The sequence below is a fragment of the Gobio gobio genome (assembly GCF_949357685.1).
Source record: "Gobio gobio genome assembly, chromosome: 20".
Lineage (NCBI taxonomy): Eukaryota > Metazoa > Chordata > Actinopteri > Cypriniformes > Gobionidae > Gobio > Gobio gobio.
Genome location: NC_137113.1, coordinates 29,219,150 through 29,239,859, shown reverse-complemented (window position 1 = coordinate 29,239,859; position 20,710 = coordinate 29,219,150). Strand labels below are relative to the sequence as shown.

Below are 20,710 nucleotides of genomic sequence, written 5' to 3'. Positions count from 1 at the left end.
ACCTTTCTATCAGAACCAGCATCAACTTTTTGAGCTACAGTAGCTCGTCTTTTTGATCGGACCACATGGGCCAGCCTTTGCTCCCCACGTGCATCAATGACCCTTGGCCGCCCATGACCCTATTGCCTGTTCACCACTGTTCCTTCCTTGGACCACTTTTGATAGAGACTGACCACTGCAGACTGGGAACACCCCACAAGAGCTGCAGTTTTGGAGATGCTCTGACCCAATCGTTTAGCCATCATAATTTGGCCCTTGTCAAACTCGCTCAAATCCTTATTTCTGCACATTTTTCTTGCTTCCTGCCACCAGCGAAAGCGCCAACAGTGGGCATGTGAACATCAGAACTGGACCACCCGTCTCCAGCGTGATGACTCCGTTCTTTCGAATATTCCAATCTAATAAATGCCTCATCGACACAACATCCTCAATAAATCCGTCTCCGGCGTGAGGCCTTCTGACCTGTAATGTTGCCAGAATGTTGTTTGTTCGTTGTCCAGAGGAGAACTGGCACCCCGACTGAGCCTGGTTTCTCCCAAGGTTTTTTTTCTCCATTATGTCACTGATGGAGTTTTGGTTCCTTGCCACCGTTGCCTCTGTTGCCTTTGGCTTGCTCAGTTGGGGACGCTAAATATTCAGCTATATTACTGATCAGCTCATTTAAATTATCATAAAGTCATAATTAAAAGATAAAATGTTGAAAATATGATTTTAAAAGTCCTCATTTGTAACGAAGAGGCTGAGGTGGCATTGGAATCCATTTGCGGTAGTTTATTAACAGGAAGACTTAGGAACAGAAACGTTAGGCCAGGCAGAAGATCAAAACCACAATAGCAGTCCAATCAGCAAACATACACAAGGGAGATCCAAGAGGCAGAGAAGAGTAAGTAGGCAGAAGGTACAAACACAGTTATCAGTCCAAATCAGGTTACCAATTCAAGGGGAAGATCAACAAACGTGAGTCAGGAAATCAGGCAGAATCGTACACAAGACAATCAGTCAGGAAACTTCTGGAAACGCTTGGTAAGGCGTATGAACTGGCAATACTTCGCAAGGAGCAAACACACGGCTTCTTCCTAAATACTGTCAAACAGGAAATGATAGTAGAAGCAGAGGGAGTGGCACATCCTCGGTACTCAGGTGAGGGCTCCCTCTGCTGGTGTGGCGTTACATCATTATTAGATAAAAAGTCAAAAATATGACATGCTAAGTCATTGTGAGATGAACAGTTGAAATTAGGACTTTAAAAATTCTGGGATAAAAATTCTAAATTTTGGACTTAAAAATCAAAATTTAAGAGATGAAATCAGGCTTGTTCTTTTTTTAAATGCGCTTTTAATTTTTTGATTCACACTTATAATAATAATATTTACATTATTGTTTTCGTTTTGTGCAATATATTTTTTACATGCATTTTTATATTTTGAAATCAGTTTTTACAACAGAAATTAATCAATCAAAAACTTACTTTAGCTTTTCATCTAAAACAAAAATTAATTTCCTATCATCACTGTAAAGCTGCTTTGAAGCAATCTGTGTTGTTGAAAAGCACTATAGAAATAAAGGTGACTTGACTTGACTTCTAACACATCAACTTTGAGGACCAAATGTTCACTTGCTGCCTTATATATCCTACCCACTAACAGGTGCTGTGATGAAGAGATAATCAGTGTTATTCACTTCACCTTTCAGTGGTCATAATGTTATGCCTGATCGGTATTGCCAAAAGTATTGGGACACCCCTCCAGATCGTTGAATTCAGGTGTTCCAATTACTTCCATGGCTAAGGTTGTATAAAATCAAACACCTAGGCATGCATACTGCTTCTACAAACATTTGTGAAAGAATGGGTCGCTCTCAGGAGCTCAGTGAATTCAAGAGTGGTACCATGGCCGAGCAGCTGCATCCAAGCCTTACATCACCAAGTGCAATGCAAAGCATCAGATGCAGTGGTATGAAGAACACCACTACTGGATTCTAGAGCACTGGAGATGTGGTCTCTGGAGTGACGAATCACACTTCCCTGTCTGGCAATCCGATGGACGAGTCTGGGTTTGGCGGTTGCCAGGAGAACGGTAGGTTGGTGGAGGGGGGATTGTGGTGTGTGGGTTGTTTTTCAGGGGTTGGGCTTGGCCCCTTAGTTCCTGTGAAAGGAACTCTTAAATGCTTCAGCATACAAGACATTTTGAACAATTTCATGCTCCCAAATTTGTGGAAACAGTTTGGATGAACAGGATGGCCCCTTCCTGTTCCAACATGACTGCACACCAGTGCACAAAGCAAGGTCCATAAAGACATGGATGAGCGAGTTTGGTGTGGAGGAACTTGACTGACCTGCACAGAGTCCTGACCTCAACCCGATAGAACACCTTAGGGATTATTAGAGTGGAGACTGCGTGCCAGGCCTTCTCTGTGCCTGACCTCACAAATGCACTTCTAGAAGAATGGTCAAAAATTCCCATAAACACACTCCTAAACCTTGTGGAAAGCCGTCCCAGAAGAGTTGAAGCTGTTATAGCTGTAAAGGGTGGGCCAACTCCATATTAAATCCTACGGATTAAGAATGGGATGTCATTAAATTTAATTTTCATAAATTCCAAAACTTTTGGCAATATATTTATATTTGTGCCCCCGGAGGGTGGGTTTATTGCACAAAGGTGAACAAACGTGGTGGTGGTGAAGTGCTGGTGCGCGGTGCTTCCTTTCTCCTCTGGTGCAGGGTGGCTCGCGGTGACGTCAGTGAGACGGTGTGGCCGGAGTGTCACAAGCTGCTGTTTGAGAGAGAGAGAGAGAGAGAGAGAGAGAGAGAGAAGTGTTAGCGCATCTTTGCATGGAGTTAGTGCTCACCCTGGAGTCCCATGGTGCTGTGTTTTAAGTGGTGTGGTGATCGCCTGCAGCTGTGAAGATCCGGGCTGTGCTGTGTGGCTGCAGGTGATCCGTGTTTGTTTCCAGGGCGACGCTGACGAGAGCTCGGGAGACTTGTCACCCCCCCCCCCCCCCCCCCTAAGCGTCGCACTGGTCCTGTAACGAGAGTTACACACATACACTGGGGAACATAGGGGTGGGTGGGGAGTGCGCCCTGACAGACCTGCGTAAACTGACCACAGCCTGGAGAGTCCGTCGGCGTTGGAGTTGGCCGTCTCGGCCCGATGTTCCACCGTGAAATGGAAGTCCTGGAGTGCTAGGAACCACCGCGTCACTCTGGCGTTGGTGTCCTTAGCGCGGGCCATCCACTGTAGCGGGGCGTGATCTGTTATCAAAGTGAAGCGGCGTCCCAGCAGGTAGTAGCGGAGCTCCAGGACTGCCCACTTGATGGCCAGGGCTTCCTTCTCCACCGCTGCATACCTGGTTTCGGCTGGGGTCAACTTACGGCTGATGTATGTGACTGGATGCTCCTCTCCCTCCTGGACCTGGGAAAGGGCCGCCCCCAGGCCCGTGTCGGAGGCGTCCATCTGCAGCAGGAAGGGGTAGTTGAAGTCGGGTGCCCTCAAGACCGGTTCCGTGGTCAGAGTGGTCTTGATATCCCGGAAGGTCCTGTCCAAGGCGCTGTCCCATTTTACCTTCTCCGGCTGCCCCTTCCTGGTCAGGTCTGTCAGGGGAGATGCTAGGGTGGGGAAGTTAGGGATAAAGCAGCGATAATAACCCGCCAACCCCAAAAAGGCTCGCACCTGGGTCTTGGTTTCCGGGCGAGGTGCTGACAGGATGGCGTCGACTTTCTTCTTCTGGGGCTGGATCAGCCCTCGACCCACCCGGAAACCCAGGTACTGAGCCTCGGCGAGGGCAAGATGGCATTTCCGGGGGTTGGCGGTCAGTCCAGCCCGTCGGAGTTCCAGGAGCACCCTCTGCAGCCGCTTCAGGTGGTCCTGCCAGGTCTCGGAGTGGATGACCACATCGTCAAGGTAGGCTGCCGCATATGCTTGGTGGGGACGGAGCAGGATGTCCATCATCCGTTGGAAGGTGGCGGGAGCCCCGTGCAGGCCGAAGGGGAGGGTCCGGTATTGCCAGTGCCCACTGGGAGTTGAAAACGCCGTCTTCTCCTTGGCAGAGTTTGTCAGGGGGACTTGCCAGTACCCCTTGGTGAGGTCAAGCGTCGAGATGTACCGGGCCCTGCCCAAGCGTTCCAACAGCTCGTCTACACGGGGCATCGGGTAGCCATCGAACTCCGAGACCTCGTTGAGTTGGCGGAAGTCATTGCAGAAGCGGAGGGTGCCGTCCGGCTTCGGCACCATGACGATGGGGCTGGACCAGGCACTGCGAGATGGTTCGATTACCCCTAACTTGAGCATCTCACAAATCTCATCCTCAATGGCCTGTCTCCGAGCCTCGGGGACCCGATAGGGCCGCTGCCTAACGATGAGTCCGGGTGGTGTGCGAATGTTGTGCTGGATGACGTTGGTCTGCCCGGGACGTGTGGAGAACACATCAGAGAACTGACGGACCAGATGGTTCAGCTCGGTCTTCTGGGTGGCGGACAGCTGTTCTCCCACGTCCACCACCAGGGGTTCGACCGAGGCCAGAGCCGTGAGCTGGTCCTGGGTCCCCACCCACCTCTTCAGTAGGTTGATATGGTACAACTGTTCTTCACGCCACCTACCCGGCTGGCGCAACCGGTAGTTGACAGGACCAACTCGCTCAATGACAGTGAATGGACCTTGCCAGGTCGCGAGGAACTTGCACGCTGAGGTGGGGACCAGCACCATGACTCTGTCGCCCGGTTGGAACTCACGTGGCTGGGCCGCCCAGTTGTAGTGTTGCTGTTGGGACCGCTGCGCCTTCGTGAGGTGTTCCCGGACTAATGGCATGACCCTCTCAATCCGCTCACGCATTTCCCTCACATGCTCGATGGCAGAGCGGAGAGGGGTCGGCTGCTGCTGCTCCCAGGCTTCCCGGGCCACGTCCAGGAGGCCCCTTGGTTGACGACCGAAGAGCAGCTCGAACGGGGTGAAACCGGTAGAGGCTCGGGGCACCTCTCGGACTCCGAACAGGACGTAGGGGAGCATCAGGTCCCAGTCCTTCCTGTCTTCAGCTGCCACCCGCCAGAGCATCTGCTTCAGGGTTTGGTTAAACCGCTCCACAAGGCCGTCCGTCTGGGGATGGTACACGGTGGTCCGGAGCTGTTTTACCTGCAGCAGCCGACAGAGGTCAGCCATTAGCCGGGACATGAAGGGGGTCCCTTGGTCCGTCAGTATCTCCGCTGGGATGCCGACTCGGGTGCAGAGGAGGAAAAGTTCCTTGGCGATGTTCTTTGCCATTGCCTTTCTTAGGGGAATTGCCTCTGGATACCGGGTGACGTAGTCGACGATCACCAGGATGTTTTCATGTCCTCGGGCAGACTTAGGCAGCTCTTTTACCTCCCCCCTCCGCTGGGCAACACAGTACAACAGGCCACTCTTCACGATGAAGTGCGGGAGAGGATGGGGTGCTGGCTGGTAGTCTTGGCCATCTACCGTACGGACCTGCGACCAACAAGTCGGTCGTCCTCCAGCTGGGCCTTCGCGAAGGAGCCCCCTCCCTGGACCTGTTGAAAGACATCAAGAAACACATTAGAAGCCTGGGAGGGGGACTCACCATCTCTCCCGCTGTCCGACGCCAGCAGGGCGGTTCTCCGTCGGCTGCGGCGACTTCGGTGGTGGCTCCCGGCCCGGCTGGCTGGCTACGTGGTGGCCTGAAGAAGCTCTTCGAACCCCGGCCAGTCCCGTCCAAGGAGCACGGGAAGAGGCAGATCCTTCACAACGCCCACTTCAACCGGCCAGGCGCCGGGGCCAGCAGAAATCGTCACTCGGCGTTCCAGGACGTGACGAGTGTCGCCGTGCACGCAGGTGATAGGCAGTTGGGCTTTGGAGGTCTTCTGCGGTGGTAGGATGGTGGCCTGGACGAGACTGACCGAGCTTCCGGAATCCAGGAGGGCCAGTACTGATCGTCCGTTGACTTTAACCTCCGCGGGGCAGGTCTTGATGTAGACTGCAGCCAGCCAACCACGTGCGTGCTGGCGGGGCAGGTTCCTCTGTGGGCATCGGTTCGTCGACGGGGCCGGGAGCCGCTGGCCTGTGTACTGGTTGCGGGGTACCTTCCGGCGCGCGTCGCTCCTGGACCACCCTCTGAGGGAAGGACGGCGCTCGCTCCCCAGGCTCGCGGTGCATCGCCACCTCCGCCAGCTCGATGGCCTCGACGAGCTCGGCGATGGTGGTTGGGTTCGTCATTCCCACCGCCCGTCGCGCGTGCGGTGGAAGAGCTCGGAGCATCCGGTCGATCGTCACCCGTTCCGCAACCTGACTCGCGGTGGGGGTTCCCTCGAGCAACCAGTGACGAGCAAGCCGCGAGAGCTCGGCGGCTTGGGCGCGGGCTGGGCGTCGTGGCTTGAACTTCCACTCGTGGAATAACTGGGCGGCCGAGATGGCGGATAGCTCGAGGCTTCCGAGGATTTCTTTCTTTAACTCATCATAATTATCAGCGCTCTCAGCGGGAAGGGAAAAATATGCTCGTTGAGCCTCACCGGTCAATAGGGGACCCAGCAGCCGCGCCCACTCGTCGCGATCCCAGTTCTCCCGTACCGCCGTATTCTCGAACATCCGTAGAAACAGTTCAAACGTCATCTTGAGTGGTTAGCTTCGGCAGTAGCTGGGTTACTCGGATGTGGGGGTCAGGAAGCGGAACGTGCTGAACGGCGGAGAGGCGGAGGGCGGCGAATTCTTCTTCCACCTTTGCCTGACGAGCCGCTAGGTGTTCGGCGATCTAATGTTGTCGCGCACTCACTTTAGTCAGGCATTTGAGCAGGTCTTCCATGACGGGGAGGAGCGCCGCCCTTTTTCCGGGTTCTCGTGAGTTGACTGTGGGAGAAGGAAAGAAAAACTATGTAAAAGTAAAAGTTCGGGGATGGTTGGTGATACTTCACGCTCTTGCCCGCATTCTCCACCACTGTGGCAGGGTGAAGAATCACAAAACACAGAATTAGTGAAAAGCCCCCGGAGGGTGTGTTTATTGCACAAAGGTGAACAAACGTGGTGGTGGTGAAGTGCTGGTGCGCAGTGCTTCCTTTCTCCTCTGGTGCAGGGTGGCTCGCGCTGACGTCAGTGAGACTGTGTGGCCGGAGTGTCACAAGCTGCTGTTTGAGAGAGAGAGAGAAGTGTTAGCCCGTCTTTGCATGGAGTTAGTGCTCACCCTGGAGTCCCATGGTGCTGTGTTTTAAGTGGTGTGGTGATCGCCTGCAGCTGTGAAGATCCGGGCCGTGCTGAGTGGCTGCAGGTGATCCGTGTTTGTTTCCAGGGCGACGCTGACGAGAGCTCGGGAGACTTGTCACAATATATATACAACCCCAAATCAGAAAAAGTTGGGACAGTATGGAAAACGCAAATTAAAAAAAAAAAAAATGATTTCTAAATTTACTTTGACTTGTATTTCATTGCAGACAATATGAACACAAAATATTTCATGTTTTGTCTGGTCAACTTCATGTCATTTGTAAATATGCATCCTTTCCTCTCATTCAGACCTGCAACACATTTCAAAAAAAGTTGGGACAGGAGCAATTTAGGGCTAGTAATGAGGTAAAATGGTTAAATAATGATGTGATTTGAAACAGGTGATGTCAACAGGTGATTGTAATTATGATTTGGTACAAAAGCAGCATCCAAGAAAGGTCTAATCCTTTAGGAGCAAAGATGGGCCGAGGATCGCCAGTTTGCCAACAAATATGTGAGAAAATTATTGAAATGTTTAAAAACAATGTTCCTCAAAGAAAGATAGGAAGAGATTTGGATATTTCACATTCAACAGTGCATAACATAATTAAAAGATTCAAGGAATCTGGAGGAATTTCAGTGCGTAAAGGACAAGGGCGCAAGTCTAAGCTGAACAACAGTGATCTCCGATCCCTCAGGCGGCACTGCATCAAGAATCGTCATTCATCTATAAGCGATATCACCACATGGGCTCAGGACTACTTTGGCAAACCTTTGTCAAGTACCACAATACGTAGTTACATCCACAAATGCCAGTTAAAACTGTACTGTGCCAAAAGGAAGCCCTATGTTAACAGTGTCCAGAAGCGCCGTCGACTTCTCTGGGCTCGGAGGCATCTGGGATGGACCATCACACAGTGGAAACGTGTACTGTGGTCAGATGAATCAGTATTTCAGGTATTTTTTGGGAGGAATGGACGCTGTGTGCTCCGGACCAAAGAAGAAAAGGATCATCCAGACTGTTACCAGCAACAAGTCCAAAAGCCAGGGTCTGTCATGGTATGGGGTTGTGTCAGTGCCCTTGGCAAAGGTAACTTGCACTTCTGTGAAGGCACCATTAATGCTGAAAAGTACATAGAGATTTTGGAGCATAATATGCTGCCTTCAAGAAGACATCTTTTCCAGGGACGTCCATGCATATTTCAACAAGACAATGCAAAACCACATTCTGCACACATTACAAAGTCCTGGCTGCGGAGGAAGAGGGTACGGGTACTTGACTGGCCTGCCTGCAGTCCCGACCTGTCTCCAATAGAGAATGTGTGGCGCATTTTGAAGCGCAAAATGCAACAACGAAGACCCCGTACTGTGGCCCACCTTAAGACTTGTTTGCAGGAAGAATGAGACAAAATTACACCTGAAACACTTCATCACTTGGTGTCTTCAGTCCCTAAACGTCTTTTAAGTGTTGTGAAAAGGAATGGCAACATTACAAAGTGGTAAATGCTTTATTGTCCCAACTTTTTTTTTAAATGTGTTGCAGGTCTGAATGACAGGAAAGGATGCATATTTACAAATGACATGAAGTTGACCAGACAAAACATGAAATATTTTTTGTTCATATTGTCTGCAATGAAATACAAGTCAAAGTAAATTTAGAAATCACTTCTTTTTTTTTTTATTTGCGTTTTCCATACTGTCCCAACTTTTTCTGATTTGGGGTTGTATATATATACCAGTCAGTATCTAGTGTGACCACCATTTGCCTCACGCAGTGCAACACATCTCCTTCGCATAGTGTTGATCAGGTTGTTGATTGTGGCCTGTAGAATGTTGGTCCACTCCTCTTCAATGGCTGTGCGAAGTTGCTAGATATTGGCAGGAACTGGAGCACACTGTTGTATACACCGATCCAGAGCATCCCAAACAGGCTGTGCATCCCTTGTCAAACTCGCTCAAATCCTTAAGCTTGCCAATTTTTCCTGCTTCTAACACATAAACTTTGAGGACAAAATGTACACTTGCCGCCTTATATATCCCACCCACTAACAAGTGACATGATGAAGAGATAACCAGTGTTATTCATGTCATGTTGTGCCTGATTGGTATATATATATATATATATATATATATATATATATATATATATATATATATATATATATATATATATATATATATATATATGTATATGTATGTATGTATGTATATATCTCACGGCCCTCAATCAAGTTTGATTTTTGGCCCTTTATATTAAAAGGTTTAGGCATCTCTGTTCTTAGAAAAAAAAAACATTAGAAAACAAGCAACTAAAATAACAAAACAGCAAAATAAAACAGTAAATAGTAAAAAAAAAAAAATGCTATCACATAATTTATTCCGCAGCAGACATCATGGTATTAATATGTACAAAAACTGTATGACACAAATAAATATTGTGATTCTACATCATTGTGATTTCCTGCTGCTTTTAACTGTGGAGTCACAGTGAACTTAATTTAAATTACTATGACTGTAAAAATTGCTATGAAAGTACAGCAGCTAGTAGCCAGCAATATACTGTAAACTCACACTAAAATATTTGACACCCTTACAGGAACTGGGCTTCTCCAGACAGGCTCTCATCAATAAGAAGCTGAATGACTATAGGAAACACAGGTGATTCTCTTGCCTACTTAATCGTAGTTATAGAACGAGGAGTGTGATAGCCTTGTCAGTAACACTTCACTTGAAGGGGTGTGCATTAGACTGACATGACACCTTCATAATCATGACATGACACGTCATGAATATGAAGGCGTTTTAATGCATATTTATGACAACTGTCATTAAGTGTCATTCGCTCAATTATGTCATTTTTAATGCAAAGATTACATTATTTGAGATGTCTTAGTCATGACAACTGGACATAAACCAATACATCATAACCTGTCATTGTCTTTACCAAGACAACATAACCTGTCATAAACATGACATTATAATGGCTTCAGTCAACATCAAAACCAACCACGTCTTGATAATGTCAAGTTGTCATTGTCAGGGTTTGGGGAACAGAAAGGAGCGTGGACTCAATTGACCTATCGGTAAGCCCCGCCCCCCTAGTTACTGTTGCTAACTCGGACAAACAAACAGAGTTGCTATATCTTACAATGTACAGCTGTCAGTGTGAAAACCTTATCCCAAGATGTTTTTTGGACACAGAATGTAGCGTATACCCCGTCTGAATGATGGCCAAACTTTACTAATGGATTATGAAGTTTATTACATCGTTTTTCACTCAAAAAATCATCGTAAGAGCTCAACAAACAAACAAAGCATAAGTGCGCATTAACGTCTCATTCACAAACTCTGTCTCTCTAGCCCTCTCTCCGTGGCATTACCATTAACATACACAGCAAATTACACAAAAACACTCACAGTAAACAAGCATATACACAGACCTTATGCCTTTTCAGGAGTGCAGTTAATAACTGGTGAACTTTGTATCTGCAAAACAACTCCGATAAACTGCATGCAAGCTCTCGTAGAATACCCGTAGAATATAATACCCATCAAAATAGGAGTCCTCCTTATAAGACAGATAATGCAGACCTTTAAACATACAGTATCTAAACTCACAGAAATAAAATGGGAATAAAATAAATATGGTGAGAGATTAATTTGGAAGCGATGGTTTACAGATCTCAATGCAAACTGGAGAAGCCTCTTGTTACGATCGCAGATGATAACATCCAGGATCAACACTGTTCATGTACCGTAGGGTAAGATTACATAAATTCACATTTAATCAGTTTAATATGGTGAGATGTAGACCTTAATATGGAGAAATGTAGACCTTCGTGTTTCTGACCTACACCGTTGCATGAGAACAGTTAGTTATAGTTAGTCTGTTTGTCCGTTAGCAGGGAATTACTAACTTTAATAGTAACTTAATGAGAGTGTGACCACCAGAAAATCCTCTCAGGATCCCTGGAATCAGTGTTGCAGTACCTCAGGCATGACGTTTACCATTTTTGTAGCATAAACACCATCAAACCGATGACAACTTAGGATTTTCCAATGTTTCTCTATAGCGCTGAAACCTAAAGATGTCCGAGTCCCAGTGCAAGAGAGTTCCGGTCCCAGTGCAACTGATACTCAACTGCCATTGGCTCATCTGCGTTTGATGGGAGGGGCTTACCGATAGGTGGCTAGGCTTGGCTTGGCTACGCTTGGCTACATGAGGCACGTTCGACGACGATTCCCCACAGTACTGTAAACACAAGGAGACTAAATAGGGAGCAGGCAAAAGAGGGTAACGAGGGAAGACAGGTGGGGCAAATGAACCAATAATCAGGAAACAAGGTCAGGGTTAGACAATGGACATGAGCACATGGCACAAAGAAACACTTGACAAGACGTGCTCATACCAAACATTACATGAACATGCAGCTAATGAGAACTCATCAGCTGCATGTTCACACAAAACATGACAACATGAAAGCACGCAGCCAGTGGAAAAACACCAGCCACTTGCTACACAACACAAGAAAAACATAACATGAAAGCGCGGCCGATGTAAACACGAACCGCGTGCTACACAGAACACAACACACATGGATAGAAGAGCGCACGCTCACACGACAAGAGAGCGCACGAGAATGAGCGAATGCTACACACAGAGCATGAATGTCCAAATCCCAACACAAAACCGAAACCCAAACTAGACCGAAGTGCTGGGATCCGAACACCACGCCCCGCACACAAAACTCACAAGGACAGAAGAGCACGCAACTCAAGCATTCTCAAAGCTGCACGCTCACACGACAAGAGAGCGCACGAGAATGAGCGAATGCTACACACAGAGCATGAATGTCCAAATCCCAACACAAAACCGAAACCCAAACTAGACCGAAGTGCTGGGATCCGAACACCACGCCCCGCACACAAAACTCACAAGGACAGAAGAGCACGCAACTCAAGCATTCTCAAAGCTGCGCGCTCACACAAGACAAGACAAACAATACAGGAGTATCAGGGCTCTGTCACAAACCAAGAGTAAGCTAGACCGAAGTGACAGAACCCTGACAGTCATGACAAAGACACTGACAGGTTATGATGTATTGGTTTATGTCAAGTTGTCATAACAAAGACATCTCAAATAATGTCATCTTTGCATTAAAAATGACATAATTGAGCGAATGACACTTAATGACAGTTGTCATAATTATGAAGGTCATGATTATGAAGGTGTCATGTCAGTCTTACGCACACCCCTTCAAGTAAAGTGTTACCGTCTTATCTATTGTTTTGCAGTCCAACAGGCAACAAGCTAGACACTTCTCCCAGGATTCATCGGATGATGCCACCTTTCCTTCTCTCTAAAACTGAAAACACAGTAGATGTGAACCAAGCCCCAGGGAAAGGTGAACTCTCTGAACCATGACAAATAGGCTTAGAAACTAAGCCCTGCTCCATTACCCACTCTCTGGTTTGCATTTGCATCTTTCAGATCTGTGTCTCATTTCTTTCTCCAACTCTAACAGATGAGGGTACTAAGGCACCATGGGGCATTAACATCATGAAAAAGGGAAAGAAAACAGGTCCAAAAGCTTTTGGGGTGAGGCTGGAGGACTGCCTGCCAGCTGCTAATAATAAGGTCAGCAAGAGTTGTGCTAGTGCTTGTTTTCATTAACTACATTTCAGTCAGGACCACTTTGAGAATGAAATTTATTGACAATCTTTGATTTGGCGAAAGGCTTAGGCTCAAAGATGCTCGAGCTGCCATACTAGACAGCTTGAGATACATCCTTGAAACATAATCCCCCAGCCTTCCTAATAACCAAAAGTTTCTTAGCACATATTACAGAAAGAGATACAATGATAACAATAGAGTTCTACACAGAATCCAATACTCGATAATGAAGATACTAGGAGGTGAAGGGGTGGAGGTGGGTGTAAATGTCTGTGCGACAGACTGAGGAACATGAATTTGAATGAGCTTAAATACTATAGTTGATTAGAGTAGGTGGAGTAACAAATCAGCTGAGCGTCAGCTGATATCATTTAGCGATCAGTGGTCTGCCTGAACTACGCTTGAATTCCATTCGATCACTCAAGCTCCATTTCAGTCAGGACCACTTTGAGAATGACATTTTTTGACAATCTTTGATTTGGCGAAAGGCTTAGGCTCGAAGATGCTCGAGCTGCCATACTAGACAGCTTGAGATACATCCTTGAAACATAATCCTCCAACACAATAACGTTGTTGAATTCTATACGTCAGAACGTAACTACTAGAGACAGCGTGTCTAAGAGGAGCACGGCTCCTCAATATCACCAGAGATAGCGTACCTCAAATAGGGTATGGAACGCGGTTCCTTGAGCTAAATTCGGAATCCGATCATGCGTGATAGGAGGAATATAAGCAAGACTACATTTGATACTTAGGATAACTCTGCATTTATTATCAAACCCCAACAAACTAATATTTATACATGATGATTATCAGTACTTATCATAACAGTTTGAGTCTATAGATTGTAGTGACTCATGGATTTCTGTGCTTGCAAAATGTTGTTAGTTCCTGGGCGAATGTAGCACTGGAAAGCAGAGGATGTCCATCGTTCCATTCTTTGGAGCATAGGAGCAGGGAAGGTAGAAGCAGCTGTTGTGGCTGCTCCGATGCAAAATGAGTGCGCTGTGTAGAGTTTAGGGGCGAGACCACAATGTTGGCAAAGAAGACGTAGGTGATGTGTGAACCAGCATCTTGTTATGATGTACTCATCCTCAGTGAAAAACAGAGGCTCGTTGGAATGTAAAAGAGCATGGTAGTTCAGATACCGGACCATGGAAGAGAGGGGACAAAATTCAGAATTAGTACGAGAAATAGTTACAAACACAACTTTCTTTTCTTTATCTGTTTTTGAGTGTTTAAGGTGAATTTCAAAATAGTTAGATTTAAGTGAGATATCTTCTAATGAGAGGTCTTGGGAAGGATTAAAATGTTTTGAACGTGCAGTAAATTCCCCACATCTCAGAAAACCATAAAAAGCCGAAAGAAATACCGCTTCCAGGAGTGCATTAGTAAATGGGCTAAAGAAACCTGTGCGCAGCTGAGAAAACATAAGATGGACTAGAGGAAGTGTGAAAGGTAAACGTTTATCATTAATGGCTGGACTTTCCTTTTTAAGACCATTCAGGAGGAGGCTAATGGAGGGATCTTTAAGAAGACTTTACATCTCGGGAACCAAACATCTTAGATGGAATTGAATTCCTGATAGTAATGCTTTAATGGATGAAGGCTGCAATTTTTTTTGACTCGAAAACAATGGACAATGAAAGCACGTACTACAGGAATATTGACTGGAACAGTTGAAACTGCATGTGCAACACAGAATGAAGAATAGTAACTCCAGGCAGAATCATACGTTTTTAATATGGATTTTGTCAGTCCTAATCTCATGTACTGATTAGCTGATGATATCAGGTGACCTAGAGAGTAATTTAGTTGAGAACCGTTAGACTGAAGGGAGGGCAGAGGAGGCTTGAAGGGGACGCATCTGGGCATAACCGTCTGAATTCCTGAAATTTGAATCGAGATAATGAGTCAGCAATTTTATTGTCTAAACCTGGTATGTGCGCTGCTCGCAAAGTGAAATTACCCAGTACACATGACCAGGTAAGACGTCTCATGAGTTTATTAATGAAAGGAACAGAAGAGTGTCCTTAATTAATGATGTTAACGGTAGCATTATCACAGAACACTACAATTTGTTTCCTGCACCACTTTTTTCCCCAAATAATAGATGCAACTACTATAGTGTCACGGAATGGGGAATAAAAGGACGGCAGGTAGAGAGACAGGATCCAAATTGCAGGGGAGAATTTAATGAAACAAACAATCAAAAATCGGGAACAAAATAACACTGAGAAAAATAGACACTCAAAAACAGGACTCCGGAACAAAACAAACCAGAAAACCAGAGAACTGGGAACAGGATAACCTGCATGACATGAAACATTAAACAACGACCGACAGAGAACCAGAGAACACATGGGGTTTATATACACACAGGGGAGACTAGCTAAATGAGATAACAAGGGGTGTGGTGAATGGGAACACCTGTGAAAACTAATCGACATGGAAAAACTACAAAGAACTACAAAACTCCACAGGAACAGGACACAGAAAAGACACAGAACCTAGTCACAAATAAACTTCAACATAAAAGTCCCAAAAGTGCAAAACACAGAACATATGTGACACTATAGGATATAGTTCTAATAATGCTGTGGAATGGAGATCAGAAGGCAAACTTGTAATTTCGAAAGGCCATGAATCAGCAAACCACTGGTTCTGAAATATACCTCCGAAACCTACACTCTAAAAAATAATTCAGTGGCTTAGTAAATATCACAGTAATAATTAACTTTATTAACTTAAAATAAAATAAAATAAAATAAAAAATAAAATAAAAAATAAAATCTCTAAATATCATTTACTTGATGATTTGAGTTGAACATACCAAAATAATTGACTAAAAATCCAACAGTTATTATAATAACAGTATTATTTATTTAAAATATACTTAAAGGGGTGGTAAACCACGATTTCACTATTCTAACTTTAGCTAGCGTGTAATGTTGCTGCTTGAGCATAAACAACATCTGCATAGTTACAACGTTCAAAGTTTAAAGCAAAGGGAGATATTTGCTTTTAAAGAAATCAGTTACTAAGAACTACAGCAAACGGCCAGTAGGCGACTACAGACATTCCTCCAGGGTTGGTGACATCAACAGGCTCAATATTTACATAAACCCCTCCTCCGAGAATATTAAATAAGGGGGGGGTGAGGCCATTTTGTATCGCGGCGCTGTTGTGGTATAGTTAGGCTGGAGTGTTGTTGCCGCGATGCCAAGGAAACGCTGTTATTTTCATCCGGATTGCAGGTCTGGGGTACTTGCTCTGTTCAGCCTTCCTTGGGACGGGGGTGCGTTGCAGAGCGTTTAACATACAGCATGTTAAGCCGCGTTTCCACCGAAATTACCCGGAACTATTTGTACCAGGAACTTTTTTCCCAGGAACTTTTTCTCCCCCAGACCTGCTACAATCTGCGTTTCCACCGCGGTCTAAAGTACCGGGGAGATTAGGCAAATTAGTCCGGTGACGTGGGAATGCGCGCGACTGCTCCTCCCCGTCACTGACGGACAGGAATCACTTTTGCGCGATACTGTCTGCAACAATAACAAGTGTAGGTGATGCAAGCAGCGCTGCTTAGGCTGATTATGTACACACATTACCAACACTGTTTATTTAAACGTGCACTTTCACCTGGTTTGACCATTTTAATGCAAAATGGGATGATGGGCAATCCAAAATCTGAATGTGTTGTAATAGCTCAATTCCAAAACAAAATATTTTCTATAAAAGGATAATGAGGTTTCAGTCATTCATGACAGATGTGTGAAAAGTTAATTGAATGAAAACAATAGACTGAATTAAGCAGTTGAAAGGTACTAGACTGCACGTATTTTATTTTTTATCACAATAACATCTCTTACCATTCACAAAAAAAAAAAAATCACATGACTAGTATTACAATATGCTTCATTAAATGCATAATTTTAGAGACTTCTTCCTCAAATTTGAAATGAAGCAGGACCACACTTATGGCTTCACTTAAGTTGTGGTTATAAGTTATTATACTACATTCACATAGTTATACATTTAAAAATATTATATTTGGGTTTTCTAGATATGTTTATGTGCATATTCAGAAAGACTTGCGAGCAGCAGCCCTTTTATTTGCTTACACTATATGAATATAATTAGAATGTGGTTATATAGTTAGAATGTGGAAATTAAAGACACAGTGACATTTTACACATTTGACTTTATTTTAGACAGATTAGTTCTTACAAAATTAAAATAAAAGTGTGCAAAGACAAATAAATTACTAGAACAATAAAATGAAAATATAAAATGTGAAAACAACAATATATAAAAAATATAGCTGCAAGCAGCAATACCGGGGCCAAGCGCAAAGAAGAAGACAAGACATGCCAAAATGGCTGGCAGTGTCAGATCAACTGGAGCAATGAGCAATTAATCACATTTTAAGATGATTTTAGGCAAAAGGCTGAAAAACGCATTGTAGTCTGAGAGTGTCAGACCAACTGCAACAATTAACAATTATACAGTTTAAGAAGATTAGGCAAAATGGCTGAAATATCATATATTGAGTCACTGATAATGTAAGTTAATGGTTTATCACTTTTGACCAATAGGTGGCACAGACACGAAATTGATGTGGTGTGGTCAGAATAAGGGAACAATGACACATGCAAAGTTTGATGCCAATATGTCAAAGCATTGCAGAGATACAGCCTCAAGAGTAATTTTGGCATAATGGCTCAACTTCGTCGCTGCGGTTTACAAAAACAGTTTCATCTATTGATGCAAAATCCCTAACTTTTTTTTGACACAGTCTGAAGATGATACAATTCGATTTTGGTGGAAATTGGACAAACGGTCTAGGATGAGTTTGAAAAAGTAGGTTTTGATCAAATAAGAACATTGAGGACAGGATGTTTGACCAAATATGGAAAAATTTGTATCTCTGTTCTCGGCATGAGCCAATGACTGTATTATGACCAGTTTCATTAAACTAGGCTAATTTAATCAAAAGTTATTAGCATGTTTGTAAATTTTGTTATAACCTCTGACCACAAGGTGGCACTGCCCCAAAACGTTTTGAGTACCTTCAAAGCATGGTGCGGAAGACATGATTTTTGGACAAACAGTTCAAAAGTTATAAGCAAAAATAGCCATTTTTTGTATCTCCGGACCAGTAGGTGGCGCTGCGCCGAAACGCTGCATGTTGCTTCAGGTCATGCTTGTGATGACATATACCAAGATTGGTTTGAATACGATAAAGCGTTGAGGAGATATAGGCTTATGAGTGTTTTTGCAACCGCTACGCAAAATTTGTGTGCGCGTTTATCGAAAACGATTTGACAAATCAACTTGATTTGCAAGATTTTTTGTCAGCATGGTCTGAAGATGATCTGGTTCAATTTTCGTGCAAATCGGACAAACCGTCTAGGACGAGTTCGTAAAAGTAGGTTTTTTGGAAAATTAAAAATGGCGGGGAAATTATCATGACCGAAAATGACATCATAGGTTGCAATTGAATCGGCATGAGCCAATGACTCTATTATGACCAGTTTCAATATACTAGGCTAATTTAATCAAAAGTTATTAGCATTTTTGTCAAGTTTGTTATATCTTTTGACCACAAGGTGGCACTGCCCTAAAACTTTTTGAGTACCTTCAGGGCATAGCAAGGAAGTCACATACCGAGTTTAGTAACAATATACTAATGCTTTTGTAAAATATAGCATTTTTTGACAAAATTCAAAATGGCCGACAGCCAAAATGGCCGATATGGTAAAATTGAATATCAGACGACTCGGCATGCCGTCCTGAATGTAACGAGACAACTTTTATGATTTTTGGACAAACAGTTCAGAAGTTATAAGCAAAAATAGCAATTTTTCGTATCTCCGGACCAGTAGGTGGCGCTGCGCCGAAACGCTGTATGTTGCCTCAAGTCATGCTTGTGATGACATGTACCAAGTTTGGTTTGAACACGATAAAGCGTTGCGGAGATATTGCCTTAAGTGTGTTTTTGCAACCGCTACGTAAAATTTGTTTGCGCGTTTATCAAAAATGATTTGACGAATCAACTTGATTTGCAAGATTTTTTGTCAGCATGGTCTGAAGATGATCTGGTTCAATTTTCGTGCAAATCGGATGAACCGTCTAGGACGAGTTCGCAAAAGTAGGTTTTTCGGTTAATTAAAAATGGCGGGAAAATTATTATGACGGAAAATGACGTCATAGGGTGCAATCGAATTGTCTTGAGCCAAGGAATCAGAGGGGAAAAGAATTTCGTTTCTAGCCCTTATGGTTCAAAAGTTATTAGCATAAACATGAGTCTAATTTTGGACTGATGGTGGCGCTAGAGGGATTGAGTTAGAGACTCAAAATTTGCTATGGTGACATTTCAGACTGTCCTCTATTAGTGTGCCAAATTTCATAACTTTTTACCATACGGTTCTATGGGTTGCCATAGACTTCGTGGCGGAAGAAGAAGAAGAAGAAGATGAATAATAATAATAATAGGAACGGGAACGGTTTCAATAGGTGCCTTCGCACCTTCGGTGCTTGGCCCCTAATAATTACAAAAACGGTTTCATCTATTGATGCAAATTCCCTAACTTTTTGTTGACACAGTCTGAAGATGATACGATTCGATTTTGGTGGAAATTGGACAAACGGTCTAGGATGAGTTTGAAAAAGTAGCTTTTGATCAAATAAGAACATTGAGGACAGGATGTTTGACCAAATATGGAAAAATTAGTATCTCTGTTCTCGGCATGAGCCAATGACTGTATTATGACCAGTTTCATTAAACTAGGCTAATTTAATCAAAAGTTATTAGCATGTTTGTAAATTTTGTTATAACCTCTGACCACAAGGTGGCACTGCCCCAAAACGTTTTGAGTACCTTCAAAGCATGGTGCGGAAGACATGATTTTTGGACAAACAGTTCAGAAGTTATAAGCAAAAATAGCCATTTTTCGTATCTCCGGACCAGTAGGTGGCGCTGCGCCGAAACGCTTTATGTTGCCTCAAGTCATGCTTGTGATGACATGTACCAAGTTTGGTTTGAATACGATAAAGCGTTGCGGAGATATTGCCTTAAGTGTGTTTTTGCAACCGCTACGTAAAATTTGTTTGCGCGTTTATCGCAAATGATTTGACGAATCAACTTGATTTGCAAGATTTTTTGTCAGCATGGTCTGAAGATGATCTGGTTCAATTTTCGTGCAAATCGGACAAACCGTCTAGGACGAGTTCGCAAAAGTAGGTTTTTTGGAAAATTAAATATGGCGGGGAAATTATCATGACCGAAAATGACGTCATAGGATGCAATTGAATCGGCATGAGCCAATGAATGTATTATGACCAGTTTCATTATACTAAACTAATTAAATCAAAAGTTATTAGCATTTTTGTCAAGTTTGTTATAACTTTTGACCACAAGGTGGCACTGCCCCAAAACTTTTTGAGTACCTTCAGGGCATGGAGTGGAAGTCACATACCGAGTTTAGTAACAATACACTAATGCATTTGTAAAATATAGCATTTTAGCACATAATTCAAAATGGCCGACAGCCAAAATGGCCGATATGGTAAAATTGAATATCAGACGACTCGGCATGCCGTCCTGAATCTAACGAGACTACTTTTATGATTTTTGGACAAACGGTTCAAATGGTATAAGCAAAAACAGCCATTTTTTGTATCTCCGGACCAGTAGGTGGCGCTGCGCCGAAACACTGCATGTAGCCTCAAGTCATGCTTGTGATGACATGTACCAAGTTTGGTTTGAATACGATAAAGCGTTGCGGAGATATTGCCTTAAGAGTGCTTTTGCAACCGCTACGTAAAATTTGTTTGCGCGTTTTTCGCAAATGATTTG

At 44.3% G+C, this 20,710-nt stretch overlaps 1 protein-coding gene across 2 annotated transcripts in view; it reads left to right on the top strand.

Moving 5' to 3' along the window:
- arhgap23b (Rho GTPase activating protein 23b) overlaps positions 1–20,710 on the top strand; it is a 331,034-nt gene that overhangs the window by 239,066 nt on the left and 71,258 nt on the right. For both annotated transcript variants that reach the window (XM_079846080.1, XM_079846081.1), the window contains 3 exons: positions 9,775–9,836; positions 12,474–12,583; positions 12,704–12,816. In XM_079846080.1, the coding sequence (XP_079702206.1) occupies positions 9,775–9,836; positions 12,474–12,583; positions 12,704–12,816 (285 nt within the window). The remainder of the gene's footprint in view (positions 1–9,774; positions 9,837–12,473; positions 12,584–12,703; positions 12,817–20,710) is intronic.